This window comes from Schistocerca piceifrons, chromosome 4 (assembly GCF_021461385.2).
Source record: "Schistocerca piceifrons isolate TAMUIC-IGC-003096 chromosome 4, iqSchPice1.1, whole genome shotgun sequence".
Lineage (NCBI taxonomy): Eukaryota > Metazoa > Arthropoda > Insecta > Orthoptera > Acrididae > Schistocerca > Schistocerca piceifrons.
Window position 1 is genome coordinate 466,733,985 of NC_060141.1, and position 15,597 is coordinate 466,749,581.

The 15,597-nt window shown below is 35.9% G+C and overlaps 1 protein-coding gene across 6 annotated transcripts in view; it reads right to left on the reverse strand.

Annotated features, from left to right (window-relative positions):
- Positions 1-1,936: 1,936 nt before the first annotated feature.
- The window catches only part of LOC124795498 (proton-coupled amino acid transporter-like protein CG1139), a 278,487-nt gene continuing 264,826 nt past the window's right edge, over positions 1,937-15,597 (reverse strand). For all 6 annotated transcript variants that reach the window (XM_047259554.1, XM_047259552.1, XM_047259551.1 and 3 more), the window contains exons 9-10: positions 8,815-8,996; positions 1,937-3,708 (exon numbers count right to left, since the gene is read on the reverse strand). In XM_047259554.1, the coding sequence (XP_047115510.1) occupies positions 3,467-3,708; positions 8,815-8,996 (424 nt within the window). In that variant the 3' untranslated portion in view covers positions 1,937-3,466. The remainder of the gene's footprint in view (positions 3,709-8,814; positions 8,997-15,597) is intronic.

Sequence of the window (15,597 nt, forward strand, 5' to 3'; positions counted from 1 at the left end):
GCTTCAAAAGTTATCTGAAGCAAAATACTAATTTATTAATTTTAATTAAATTCTTAGTGGTATTTGTAGCTGGAATTGATCATGTTTGCTTGATAGGGAAGTTACTGACTATAAGCAGGGCTGACTCAAGGTCCAAGTGCCCATCAGAGATGCATACAATATTTACACTCAATTTAGATTTATTTTTAAAGGTCATACCACGGAATGGGAACTACACCAATGAATTCAGACTTCCAAAACTATTTAACTGTGCAAGGTAGTAATACAATTCCTCCTTTCAATTCCTGCCTGAACACCAAAATGGTATATATTGATATAAGTAATCGTGGAATAGAAAAGCAATTATTGTTCTTTAATAGTGGAAATGCATGTGAATCTGATGAGATACCTGTACAGTCTATCGAGATTATGTGAAATAGCTTGTTCTCCTTTGACTAGTAGTTCATTGTAGGTCATTGGAGCAACAAACGCTTCCTAACAAATGGAGAACAGGACTGGTCATTTCCATTTTGGAGAAGAATCATGGGGCAGATGCATTAGTTATAGTCCTATACAACTTATCTCAAACTGTTGTAGAATTACAGAGTGTGTTATATGCGCATGTGTTACGATAGTTTGGAGAATGAAAATATTCTTTACAAACTTCAACATAGATTACACAAATAGAGAGCTTGTGGAACACAGCTCATTCTTTTGATCCACAAGATCCAGAGTGCTGTAGACACTGGCACCTGGTTTGAAACTTTGTTCTTTGATTTCAGAAAGACATAGATACAGTTCTATACTGCCATTTAGTGAACAAAATATAGTTTACCAAGCACTGTATCATGTTTGTGACTGTATTCAAGAATTCCTTAGAGTTGGGACTCAACATAACACTTGTGATGGAACAAAGGTGGCAGATGTAAAAGTAATTTCGGGAGTACCCCAAGGGAATGTGGTAGGACTTAACAATAAATATAAATGATCTAGTGGCTTACATTGGAAGCTCTAGGAGGTTGTTTGTGACGATGCAGTTGTCTATAAGAAGACAATGCCAGGAAACCGTAGTAAACTGGAGGAAGACCTAGGTCACTTAATAATTGGTGCAGGGGCTTGTAGTTGACCTGAATGTAAATAAATGTAACATATTACCCACAAATAGGTGAGAAAATCTGTTAATGTTCTGTTACACTATTGACAGCTAATTGCTGGAAATAGTAACAACCATAAAATACCTGGAGTATTTATCTGGAGTGATCTAAACTGGAATGGCCAAATTAACAAATTGTAGGGAAAGTGGAGGTCAGGCTGATACTAATAGGAAGAACCTTAATGAAATGTAATTCATCCACAAACAAGTGGTTCATGAAACACTTGTTTGACTGACTCTTGAGTATTGCTCATGAATATTGGACACTTACTGCATTGGATTAATAGAAGAGATAGACAAGATACAACAGAGAGTTACAGGATCATATAGTCAGGATGACAGTATTATGGAAATGCTCAGACTCCAGTGGCAGATGCTACCAGAGAAGCATTGTGCATCATGAAGAGGTTTATTACTGAAATTCCAAGAGTGAAGAGCCAGGCAATATATTACTTCCTCCCACATATTTTCACAAAACGACTACAGCGACAGGGAAAGCAAACTGGAGCTACCAGCGATTGGAGTCATGTGTGCAAGATATGTGCTTGCCTGTGTGAATTAATGTGTGTTTGTCTCCTTTTCTGATGAAGGCTTTGGCCAAAAGCTAATGTGTAAATATCTTTTTGTTGTGGCTGTCTGCAACTTATATGTCATGTTTATGGTAAGTAGCAATCTATCTTTTCCTTACATTACTGATATTACAACCTAGAGATTCCAGGGTTCATTCAGCAGTTACAAAACAAAAGCTAGTAATTCAACTGAATTGTATCTTCTTCAGGGTGATGGAAAGAATCATTGCAAGTCTACCAAAGCATGGACTTTTTTTATAATTTCTTTGTAGTTTTACAAAATGTTGTGGTCAAATGCTCAAAAAGATTCTATTTAAAGTTTAAATGAATCTGGAAATGGTCATACAGGATGAACCATCATGACATCTGCCCAATGTGGTTAGGGAAACCATGGTGTTTGAAAATTGAGATGACTAGAGTTACATTTGAATTAAATTTTTTGTAAATATGACTAGCATTATGCTTCTGCATCACCTTACACTTCCACATTCATTCAATCTGTTTTCAGTTACATGCTCATTATACAATGGTAATAAAAAATATCTTAAGAAGTTACTGACATGTTAGTATTAGATTTCAACAGCTTTGGACTGTAAATTAATTATGTATTATACCACTTTTACATTTATGTTGGTTAAAAAGGACCTTACTGATAACTCACAAAAGTATATTCACTAAAAAAACTGAGATCTCTCACAATCTTCATATTTAAAAATTTGGAAATTCATTTGTCTTTGTGTATTGAAAAGGAACGAAAACTGAGTTTTAAAAGTTCCTGCATCAATGGAAAACAGTGTTACAATTGTAGCTGGCTGTAATTTGTCAAATTTAGTTGTAAGCAAATGAAATTGAGATACATATTAACCCTGTAACTTAATCCTATAACTTAATACTTACATATCAACAGTGACTTTATTGCCATTCAAAACCAGAAACAAATTTAGACAAATGTGCACTACAGCACAGCATCAACATTTTAATTGATGAAATGGAAATAGCAGTGAAAAACAATTATTTACCATAGTTGTTCATTTTAATTTTAGCATATATTCTCTATTATTTTTTACAAGAAAATTGCCTAATAAAATAACTTTAGTTTCACAGGTGCGGGAATGTTTTAACAGCTGTTAGCTTCACTTAGGAAAAAAAACTGTGTTTTCCATTGGTCAAAATCACAGTTTCTCATCTTTTGTACTATATTATGCATAGCTTTATTAAAGCACATAATTAATTTAATGCCATGGTAGGCATAGTATATACATAGATCACCTTGCCTTACTCATAATACGATCTGTACAGATCAATAACGTTTCACATGATTACAACGTAATCCCTAGTAGTAACAAAAGAATAGCAGTGCACACTGTGTTCAGGCAGTAATCAATGTGCTCTCTCCTGACATGCAACACCAGTTATCGTTGTTAAACTGGTAAATAGTCTCTATGCTGTTTAACTATGTGAACTGCAAAATAAGTAAGGTGGTATGTACAATACAAGTAAAAATTCTCGCATGAGTGTTTATAACAGCAATTTCCTCCACCTTGTAAAAGTATTATCCCATGACGAAACTTCAGCAGTGATGTTCTTTTGTGATAGTACGATCTATTTGCATGTCAGGAGAACATATTCCCAATAACACAGCTGTTCTTCAGTAACTTTCAGAAGGTACACATGCTTAGACATGCTCTGCTCTCTGTAAAGCAGTATCACTGAAAAAATCTCATAAGTGTACCACACTGTCTGTATACATCAATAGCATCACATGTCACAGCATGGAAACGATAATGTCATTGAGACTTGTGTAGGTACCAATGACAAGTCCCAAAGTGCCAAAGATCATAAGGAGTATGTTTTTAATGAGGATCCATCTGCAGAAACCATAACCGATGGGCCACAAATAGCAGATCTCAACCAATGGTGGGAAAACAATGCCAACTGCTGCTAGACACAAGGCTCCAAATAGTGAAATAAATAATTCCAGTCGAGGTATTGCCACTGCCAGGAGAACTGTAAAGAAGACAACATTATTACATTGAGCAATAATTTCAAGAGAAATTACTATGAAAAATACTAAAATATTGTTCACAATAATAAAACAGAAATGAAATACATGTGGCAATATTGTCATTGTGAATCTAATAAAAAATGTAAGTGATCATGACATAACAATTTTGGCTTTAATCATGGTTATACACAATTATTAACAATTTCTGAAAATCATATGGACTTGTGAAACTAATTGTTACTAAACCTTTACGTATGTAGTTCCCTGCGTATAGGTGTGGAGTGTATTAGCCATCTCCACCAAACATGCACATTTAACGATATAATCTCTGATGCTTATATATTATGACTTGCTGTCATCTTTTTCCTTATAGAAGCCTATCTGTTATGACTCTTTACCTCTTCTTTTATCATGCCCTAGCCAAATTCCATATCTGTCAGACTCTGTGTCAATGTTTGGTTTCTCTTTAATGAGTTGCTTCTAACTTTTCCCTGGCTCTTATATGCAAACGCAAATCTCAGTGTCCTCATCGCTGTTCATTTTCTCATGAGAGTTTGTGTCCATTTTCTTCCAAACTGACGATTCTCATTATATCCAGCCTTTTTCCCCTTGATTGTTACCAGCTTGATGATAAACAAAGCATTCAAATAGTCTTGTCATGTACAGTCATCTTCATGACTGCACTGCACATCCGTGAACTCTATTTTTGCCTTACTTATTTTCATTCCTCCAATTTCTACACACAATAAGTAACATGCAGGCTGCAACACTGTGCTCACACTAAAGTGTGCACTTCATATTAAATGTATGTTCCAGATGGGCTTTAAATCCAGATCCTTATCTCAGAGACCACAAAATTAACAGTCTTTAATGCATGCTTCATTTACTCATAGATTGGTGCTGCTATCAAAATGTAAAGATTCAAGTCTGTTCCTCAGCCTAGCATACTTTTCCATCTTCAGTCTTCTAATTATTTATGTGTGACCTCAAGTTTCCACATATTATTACATTAGTAGTAAACATCACTGATCACAGAAAATTCTTTGACAGATTAAACTGTGTGCGTGGCTTCTGCTTCTGCAAGCAGTGCCTAGACATCTCAGTTGGTAAAAACATCGCATATAAAAAGTAAGTTTAATCTGTACGGAAATTTCTTACCTGTGTGCACTCTGATCAGTGAAATATTTTTCCTATGTTTTGATTTATGAGTTAAATCATGGATTTACAAGATTTTTTTTTTTGCTCTCACCTGATAGTTTATATTATTGTGGAGTATACAGGGTGTTCCAGGAGGAAAGCTCAGTATTCAGGGTCATGACGGCGAACAATCGTTCAGGGCAAAAAGTCTAGTAAACACAGGTTCTGAAATTCATAGCTTAAGAACTATGAGCATTGCTTCATCTTCTCTTCTACTGCACAGTTTTTGCTTTCCATATTTTTGGAGTAGGTAGTACAGGCCAAAATAAGAAAAAATGTCCAGTAAATGTGTGCTCTAAAACGAACACCAAAAGAGCTATGGGCATTTGTTCCGAAGTAGTGCTCATAGCTCTTAAGATATGCATTTAAGAGTCCATGGTTACTAGACTTCTTTACTTTGAATGATTGTTCCTATCATATCCCTGAATACTGACCATTCGTCCTGGGATACCCTGACTGCCAACTCTGGCAGAATGCCATTCTGGCCTGAGCTGCTAGAGTTAGCAGTCATGTGTGTCTGAAGTGTGCTTGTTTGTGTTAACTGATGGTGTGTGTTTCACTTTCTTGTTCTGATGAAGGCTGTGGCTGAAAGCTTACATGTCAGTGTCTTTTAACTGTGCCTATCTGCAACTTTAAGGTGTCATCTTTACAGTAAGTAGCAATATATCTTTTCCTACAGTGTCATTATTAGGGCTCTTCTTTATGTTCAAATTCTGGCTTTTTATTCTTCCTTTTTTCCAGTGTCATATCTTTCACAGTCTTGATTTCATGACAGTTTAAAAATAACAAAACCTGTCTTTTTTAAAATTCCTACTGATTATGTTACTGAAATAACACGTATTTTCTTTATTTCTCTTCTTATCCTTCCTCTAATAAAGTAGCCAAATATTAATATTTTTCACTATTCATCTCTACACATAGATATGATTTCATTCTTTAACATAATAGGAACCAACCAGCTAAAGCTAAATGTTTCAAATGTTGATTATTCCGTACTACAACTGAAACATAAATTTTGGTTTCTACAGGATTAAGGAAACAAATATTGCCCATATTTTTTAAAAAAGCTGTTAATCACAAATTTGCTAAAGGAGGGGGGGGGGGGGGGTTTATACATTGGAATTTCTTCTGTGGCTTAAAATTAGTTGCTGACTTAAATATGTTATTAAGTGCTTTCATTTTTAATGTAAACCTTTATTTGTTACCAGAAATATTAGGTGAGATGCTGGTCATTTTATACACAGAAACTTAACTGTAACATTGGCATTGCATGTAAATAAAACATGCATGCAGTTGATTTATTTTTGAAAAGAAATAAAATATCATCACCTAAATAAGATACTTACACCTAAGGATTCATGAAACAAATAATAATTAAAAAAAGGGAAACATTAGTATTTTTTGCAACTATTTGAAATTGCTCTTGTTTACTGTTGTTGATAATTCTTCTGGGTTATCTGGCCGTGGTCTATGGAATTCTTCTATTCCTAACGTTTCGTCCAATACTACGTTGGACATCCTCAGAGGTATGGCTGGTCCTGCTGAGTCCTGCCGACTGACGAGTCGGGTGTCGGAGAGCGGCCTAAATACCAAGGAAAGTGGGCGTGGTCTAGCTTGCACATAGTAGCAGAGAGAAAACTAGTCAAAGATAAAATGTAACTATTGATAATAGTCCGTCATTTGTGAGAACCGCAAAGGAGGTAATTATGCTATTATTCCTAAGCACGTACCAGTGGAAGAGATTATTGCGAATGTGGAAGCAGGGATTCGAACCCTCCCTAAGGCAACTGCTAATGCAATTCGTATTGAAATCACAAGGGTCTTATGCCATAATAAGCCATTGGAGAGTAACTTAACTAAGGGGGAGAGAAAGGCCCTCAGGGATTTAAATGCGGACGAAGGAATAGTTGTTCTTCCATCTGATAAAGGCAATGCCACTATGGTGATGAACAAAGAGGACTATAGAAGTAAGATTTGGATCTATTAGCGGCGGGATATTACAATAAACTTAGAAGAGACCCGGCAGCTGTTATTTTGAGGAAAACTAATACATTGATAAAGTCTTCTACTTCCATTCCACAGAAGGATAAAAAAAGTTTTGCTAAGGAGTGAAGCTAAGTGTCCCAGACTTTATGGTTTACCTAAAGTTCACAAAATAAATCTCCCTCTGAGACCCATTGTTAGTGCAATTGATTTCCCTACTTATCAAATATCTAGGTATCTAGCTACTCTTCTACAACCATACATTGGTAAGACTGATTCTTATGTGAGGGATTCACATCATTTTATTGAGAAAATTGAAGGTCTAACCTTGGCTCCTGAAAACATTCTGGTCAGTTTTGATATTGTATCTCTGTTTACTATGATTCCAGTCAATGAAGTTATGGTTTACATAATGAAAGTTTTCCCTGAAGATTTGACCGCTCTGTTTAGACACTGTCTCACATCTAGCCAGTTTCAGTGGGATGAGGAGTTTTATGAGCAAGTGGATCGTGTTGCCATGGGTAACCTATTGAGCCCTGCGATTGCCAATTTTTACATGGAGAAATTTGAACAATTAGCGTTGAATAAAGCAAATAAGAAACCATGTTGTTGGTATCGTTATGTAGACGACACATTCATGGTTTGGACACACGGTAAAAAAGCCTTAGACGAATTTTTGATTATCTTAATAGCATAAACCCTAAAATTCTGTTTACTATTGAAGTGGAAAAAGACCAGGCTATTTCGTTTCTCGATGTGTTAGTCATGAGACAGACCAATGGCAGTCTAAAACATAAAGTGTTTTGGAAGAGCACATACTGATAGATACTTATATAAGAACTCCAATCATCACCCGCAACAAAAAAGAGGTGTAATCAAAAGTTTAGTGGACAGGGCAAAACGGAACATCTGGATATGGAACTGAATCATCTGAAACAGGCCTTCGAAAAGAATGGGTATTCAAACAAAGAAATTAATAGAGTTTTTAAGACCTAATTACAGCAGGCCAAAGGACAAGGATGGTACACAGCAATGGAAGAACACGGTATCTTTACCTTTCATTAGTAAGGTTGCAGATCGAATCGGCAAAATTTTGCTGAAATATAAGTGAAACCGGTATTCAAACCTACCAGAAAAATAGGACAAGTACTTCATTCTGTTAAAGATAGAAGGCCACCATTATCATCTAGCGGTGTGTATAAAATTCTGTGTACTTGTGGCAAGGTCTATATTGGTACTACAAAAAGAAGTGTGAATATGAGGGTAAAGGAGCATAAAAGTCTTTGCCAACTGGGAAAAATAGATAAATCGGCCACTGCAAGAACATGCACTTCAGTCAGGTGACCATGTAGTTAAGTTTTCTGAAACTACAGTTTTAAGTGCTGCCATGAATTATTATCCATGACTGTATAGGGAGGCTATTGAAATTTATAAACATGAAGATAATTTTAATAGAAAAGAAGAGGCCTTGAAATTAAGCAAGATATGGACAGTGGTGTTACAGAATCGATAAGTGATTTTTATCTATGATGGACTATTATCAATAGTTACATTTTATCTTTGACTAGTTTTCTCTCTGCTACTATGTGCAAGGTAAACCACGCCCACTTTTCTCTGTATTTAGGCCGCTCTCTGATGCCGGACTCGTCAGTCAGCAGGACTCAGAGGACCAGCCATACCTCTGAGGATGTCCAACGTAGTATTGGACGAAACGTTAGGAATAGAAGAATTCCATGGACCACGGCCATATAACCCGGAAGAATTATCAACAACAGTACCATTCAGTCATGAAAGCCTTCATTGTATGCTCTTGTTCTGTTAATGTCTGTATGATGACAGAATCTCTACTACTGATAATCAAAATGTGTTCAAGTCACTGATATTTGTAAACTGTTCCTTTCTTAAACATTTCAGAAATAATAACTTACATGTTGCAATTACAATCGCTGTTCGAACAACATATTCATAAAATAGTTGCTTTTTCTTTGAACACTTCTCAAAGCGTCGTTTTAGCCCTTTATACCACAGAATCTCTAATGGCACATAACACTGCAGAGCATAAGTGATGAATATGGCGAATGCAAACATGATTTTTACACTTTGCGCAAGCCTGAAAGAGAAAGAAATTTCAATTAACATCAAATTAGTGATCTTTTAGAGGGTCAGTATGAGGCTTAAGCTTCATTTACAGTTATTATTCTATTTTCAGAGATATTTTGCACACTGTGTAACAATATACCGGAGACAGGTCAACATACTTGAGACAGGTGCTAATGAAATTGTTAGAAGTAAAATGTTAAAGGTGAAGTCTTAGAATTACAAGTACATGATAGCTATTTATACATCCATTAAATAAACATTCATTGATTCATTCATACACTGTGTTCTGTAAATCCCATCATGAATGGGAGCCATCAGGGATGTGGAATGAGTCAGCTTCCACAGGTTACTTTGTGACACAGCTGTTGGATTCTTCCCATGTGTTATGTTTTGACTTCTGCTAATAACTAGGTTCTTTTTCCTTTCTTTGATTTTCTGCTATTCAATATTGTTATGTAAGTAATATGCGCCATGTTTAATGATACTTCTAATGTGTAATTAAGCTCTCCCCCCACTTAAATTTATTTTAGGTTATTCCTTCAGATTAGATTCCAGAAATGACATTAGTTTGACTATAGACCATGTTAATTAAAAGTTACAATTAATTAAAGTTAGCATTATAGTGTCATACTTGCAAAACTTTGTGAGATAATCAGCATAATTCCGTAGAATGGCCCACATTAACAGAAAGGCAAGCATTCTGAATTTCCAGTAATGTATATTAAATTACCTAAATTTAATTATCTTTTGAAATAATGAAACCTGAAGGTCCACAGTTTTTCCAGCAATATAGACATATCAACACAATCAAATGCTTTTTGTAAGTCTAGAAAGATGCCACATACATGTTCTTTACTGTCCATTGCTTGAGTGACATATTTGATTAAGTTGGATGCTGCTGTAATGGTGGATGACCCCTTGACAGACCTATACTGCTCCTTAGAAATCACTTTCTGGTTACCAGCAAATTCCAGATTCTTATGTATATTACTTTCTCAAAGACTTTGGACGTTATTGGAAGAACAGATATAGATCGAAAGTTTTCTACCAGATTTCTGTTTCCTTTTCAAAAAATAGGCGCAGCTCGAACAATTTTCAACTCATCTGGAAATAGACCACCTTTCATTTCAAAGTTGATAATTGCTGATAAACGTGATGCAATTTTATGAATACATTTCTTAAGAGTGTTCAGACTAAGACCATCACATCCTGCTGTAAGAGATTTTTCAAGCTATTCACTACTTTAATTATTTCTTCTTCACTGGTTGGTGTCAAAAATATACTTTCTGACACTGGTGTTCCTCTGAATTTGTATTTGTGATTTTTAAGATGATTGTTTATGCTGCAGCCAACAGAGGCAAAGTATTTGTTAGATAGATCTGCTGCCTTATTCTGATCAGTTTCTGTTGTGCCATTTATCAGCAAGTGATTTTCAGTTGTATGTTTCCCAGATTTACCTGTTTCTCTGTTTACTTGTAACCATGATGTTTTGGAAATATTACTTGAGTTTTGAATGACACTTTCAAAACGTTTCCATGTTTCAGAATTTAGGAGGTCTATATAGTATTTCTGATACTTTTTGAATTCTTCTTTTAATTTTTTATTGCTCAACTCATTTAACATAGCAAACTCATACCATCTTAGTTTTTCTCTAGCCTCAGTGACTGAACTTGGTACCCAGCTTTGGGTTACGGTGTGTGACTGAATTTTTTTCTTTAATTAATGGGCAGGCTTGGTTGAGAATGTAATATAGTTCACTTGAGTATTTACCATAACTGTAATGTGTTGCTAGAATACTGTTCCAATCCACATTGCTTAGTATGTTATTCAAATGAGTTATAGTTTGGCCTGTATTCATCCTAATATATCCACAGAAACTGTGTGCAGGAGCCTTTTCTATGTTCACACCTAATTCTACTGCATGATCTGACAAAGCACTTATAACAGAAGATGGACAAAGCACTTATAACAGAAGATGTAAGATCATAAAGATGAATACCAGTGATTATGTGAGCTATTGCAGACTGGCATGTTTCAGTGTTCCTGGTTGCAGTGTTTATAAGGTATCTTAGATTATATTCAAGTAGAGTATACCTGAATATTCTAGTGTGTAACTTATCTGCTAATACATTTATGCTGAAATTTCCTATAATTACTAACTTATTCAGGAGTGGCATCATGTCACAGAACTTTGTCAAGAAAACTTCAAAGTTTCCACTTAGGGTCTATATAAACACATAACATAAATTTCATCACTTGGTATCTTTATACATGCTGCACATAACTCAAATGTCCCTTCTAATGAATATTTACTAACATTTACAGAGTTAAAATCAAATGTACTTTTTACATACACTGACACACCCCCACTTCTGATGGAAGACCTGCAATACTTATTAGCCAGTACCATGTTTAGAGGTTTAAAATGTTCTAATTTGGCATCAGATTAGCAGTGTTCACGAATAGCAAGCACATCAGGCATAGTTTCCACTTACAAACACATCTAATTGTTCACATTTATTGCTCAGGCCCTGCACATGATGGTGGACTATTTTAAAGTTGTAAGTACTTTTTTGTAAATTTCTCTGTTTTTCCAACTTAAATTTAAAACTGATCACAGGCAGTTTATTTTTCTATAAAGAAGTAGCAATGTAACTGTTGTGGAGATGAAGTATATCGTTGTTTACAAGATTATTTTGAAGGCAAAATACACATCTCAACAAAAGTTTGGAATATCATAGAGTTTGCTGTAATACTTCTTATAGTACACCCACTGAGATTTGTACAATACAAAATAAACAAAATTCCTTCTGGAAACAAGAACAGTTTTGGTTAGTTACAAAGCATCATTACAAATGAAGCAGGCTCTATCTTAAGAGTACATCATGAAAACAAAAATAGCGGAAATCTTTATCTCATGGTGATGATTATCAGTCTTTAGTTGCAAGTTCGTCCTCTCCACATATGAATGAGTCCTTCTACTGTACGCGGCATGCTCTGGATCATGATTACCTTGAGGTATGAAGTCCCACTCCTCAATGGCAGCTTCGGTGAGGTCTTGGAGATTGCCAGGTGGATTCAGACAGTGTGCAATGGCCACCTACAACATGTCCCATGCATGCTCAATCGCTTTCATATCTGGAGACTGTGCTGGGCAATGTATTCAGTTGATGTTGCATCTTTGAAGATACCGAATCACTGCTAGAGTATGGTGTGGTCTTGCATTGTCATTGATTAGGATGAAATAGTCACCAACTTCACATCTGTAGTGTCTTACAATTGTTTGTAGGACCTTTTGGAGGGATCAGGGGCCCATAAATTGCTATAGATGGGAATTACAGGGGTCCGCCATCCCATCATTATTGACACCCAGAATTACACTTCCACCTACAAACAGATGGACTTCCTGCTATCATCCACCACTTCTCCAAACTCTGTCTAGTGTCTGGTCACAAACCAATCTGGGTTTTGTCACCAAACATGACATTACTCCATTCTGCAATGGTCCAATGTTGATATGCAAGAGCCAACATCCTTTTACTGCATCAGTTCGATTGGTTCAGTGCAAAACCTCTCATTGATCTTCTGGAATGAACACCACCATGATGCAGTCTTCTGTGCATTGTTTGGTCTGAGACACAAATCCCTGTTACCCAGGAGAAATCATTTCCAATATTTCTGGCAGCTGATGTTGGGTGCCTGTGAGCTGACAGTTGGAGGAAATGATCCTGCATTGATGTTGTCATACAAGGACAACCACTGCAAGGTCTGTTGTTCATATTTCCCATTTCTCTGTACTTTCTCCACGCCTGAGACATACCATTTTGAATTACATGCAACCAATAAGCAAATCTTGCTGAGTATGACCTACTGAAAAATAAAGCTACTATCCTGACTCTATCAAAGTGTTGTGTGCCTCTGTGTGGCATGTTACTGCAGTGCTGAACACTGACTGAAGCTGCTGTTGATACTGGACTGCTCATGGTGTGCCACTGGAGCAGAAGTATTTGTACACAACTGGAAAATGGCCAGAAAGCATGCCAGTAACACCACACACTGTCAGGTGGCTTGCGGAGTATGGATGTAGATGTAGCTGTAGATCCAGTGTATGGTCTCTGACTGGGTAATGCATGAAGTGCCAAGGTAAATGAGACATTTAGTATCATAGACTACATTTTATGATAGTATCCCAAACTTTTGTTGAGCAGTGTATATACCAAAGAACTCAAAAGAAAATTGTTTTAAGATGGTTTAATAGCTGATGCCACCTGCATGATCCACACCAATTTGTAAAGATAATTACAGTTCTTCACAATTCAGTCTCTGAGCCAACACACTCAACCCTGCAGAAGACAATGAAGCCATTATATAATAATGTAAGTTTTAGATTAGGAAATTATTAAATTGAACATATTCACTTTAAATCTGCATTCAAACAACACAAATCTGAATGTTGAAAATTCATCACTGAAATATAAACTTTGGCTACTTGTTACATCATTTTAAGAGAAGTGTTACAAGAATCACTGACAAATGTAGAAATAACACTGAGGAAAGTGTGTTGCGACTGTGTTCAAGTTTATATTAATGTCCTTGCAGACAATATTACCAGTAATCTCAGACTTTTCAGAAATGATAGTTATTTATAACAAAATACTTTGAAAATGAACAGCATAAATACTATCAGATCTTGATATAATTTCAGTGATATGGTGACTGAACATTTGCTTCAATTGTCCACAAATGTAAAACTTCGCACTTCACAAAATGAAATGTCAGAGTAACCTATGACTACAATATCAATGAGTCACAGTTGAAATTGTACACTCACACAAATAATTGAGTGTAAATTTGTAGGGACGTGAAATGGAATGATCACATAGGATCAGTTATATGTGAAGAAAGTAGCAGACTTTGGTTCATGGGTAGTATACTAGGGAGATACAGTTTGATCTACTAAGGAGATTGCTTACAAATTGCTCTTGCTTACAAAATCCTCAAGCAGCCCATCCAATAATATTGTTCAAAAGCGTGAGATCTGTACCAGATAGGACTAGCAGGGGATACTGAATGTATAAAAATAAGGGCAGCACAAATTGTCACAGGTTTGTTTCAGCCATGGACATTGTGTGCTAGCTTTTATGCAAAAGCCTACTTACACAGTTTCAAGAACCAACTTTAGTTGAGCAAATGTAGACTGGGACATGTATGGATTCATTACAGATGATATGGGCAGACAGTTGAGATGTAGTTCTGAACATATTCTCCTAAAACTGCCTTGAGCAGCTAGTTCAACATTCCATATGCAATGGAAATATTTTACACCTGGTAGCTACAAAGAGGACCTTGCGAAGTGCCACTATAAAGATAGAGATTAGTGACCATCATGTCATCATAGCAACAAAGATCACTTAAGTTAATAAATCCATCAAAGAGGCTAGGGGAGTTTTTTAGGCTGGAAACACCAGAAAAGTAGTTGTTAGCATCCTACTTATACAATGACTGGGCATTACTTAGTTATGGTACGATGAAATTATAGAGGAGTTATGGGTGAAACTTAAACTGATTTTTAATCTCACTCTGAAAATGTATGTTAAGTAAGTGGATTAAGGACAGAAATGATTCACCAATTTTCAAGAAGAAAAAGTTAATAGAAGTTTTTATTTCTATAAAAAGGTTGATGTGTGAAGCTTATGACAACATCTGTCATATATTGGAGAAAGATCTTACCAAGAACCCAAGAAAATGCTGGTCCTACTAAGGAACTAGTAAGCTTCAATTTAGTGACTTGTCCATCAGTCTACTGTGGCAATAGAAAGTAGAAATATGAAAGCTGAATTTTTAAATTCTGCAGTTAAAAAAAAATCATTCATGTAAGAGGAACATACATACAATTCATTACTAGACCACCTCCCAAACTGCCATCCAGAGGGTATAGAAACAAGCATTCAGGGTCTTGAGAAGCAACTAAAAGGAACTGGAAACAGTGAGAAGCAACTAAAAGGAACTGAAAACAAATAAGTTGTCAGATCCATATGGAATCCCTATCCTGTTTAAAAGTAAATACTCTTTGCCATTGGTCTCTTATCGCATTTGATTGTGTAGATCACAACACACTCTTAAAAAAGCTTCCACATTATGGCATTAAAGAGAAATCTTTGACTTGGACAGAATCTTTACTTACAGAACAGGAAGCAGAGGGTTGTCTTAAGGGGGACAGGAACAGCATTAATATCAGACTGGGGAAATATAAAGTATGGAGTCCCACAGGGCTCAATTCTTGGGCCATTAATTTTCCTGATCTACCTTAATGATCTACCAAGCACAAGTATCCTCATAAAAGGACCCAACTCAACAATGCAGGATACAGCCGTGACAGTCTCTACTCAAGTACACAAATGGTTCACTGCGAATAGCCTAACCTTAAATATTTCAAAAACCAATATGATACAGTTTCTGACAAAAAATAAAAAAATTAAAGCTCCTGAAATAGATGTTAACAATCACAAAATCAATGAAACCACACATACAAAATTCCTAGGTATCCAGATAGACAGTCACCTAAGATGGAAAGAACAAATTGATCAGCTGGTCAAGAAACTTAGCTCCTC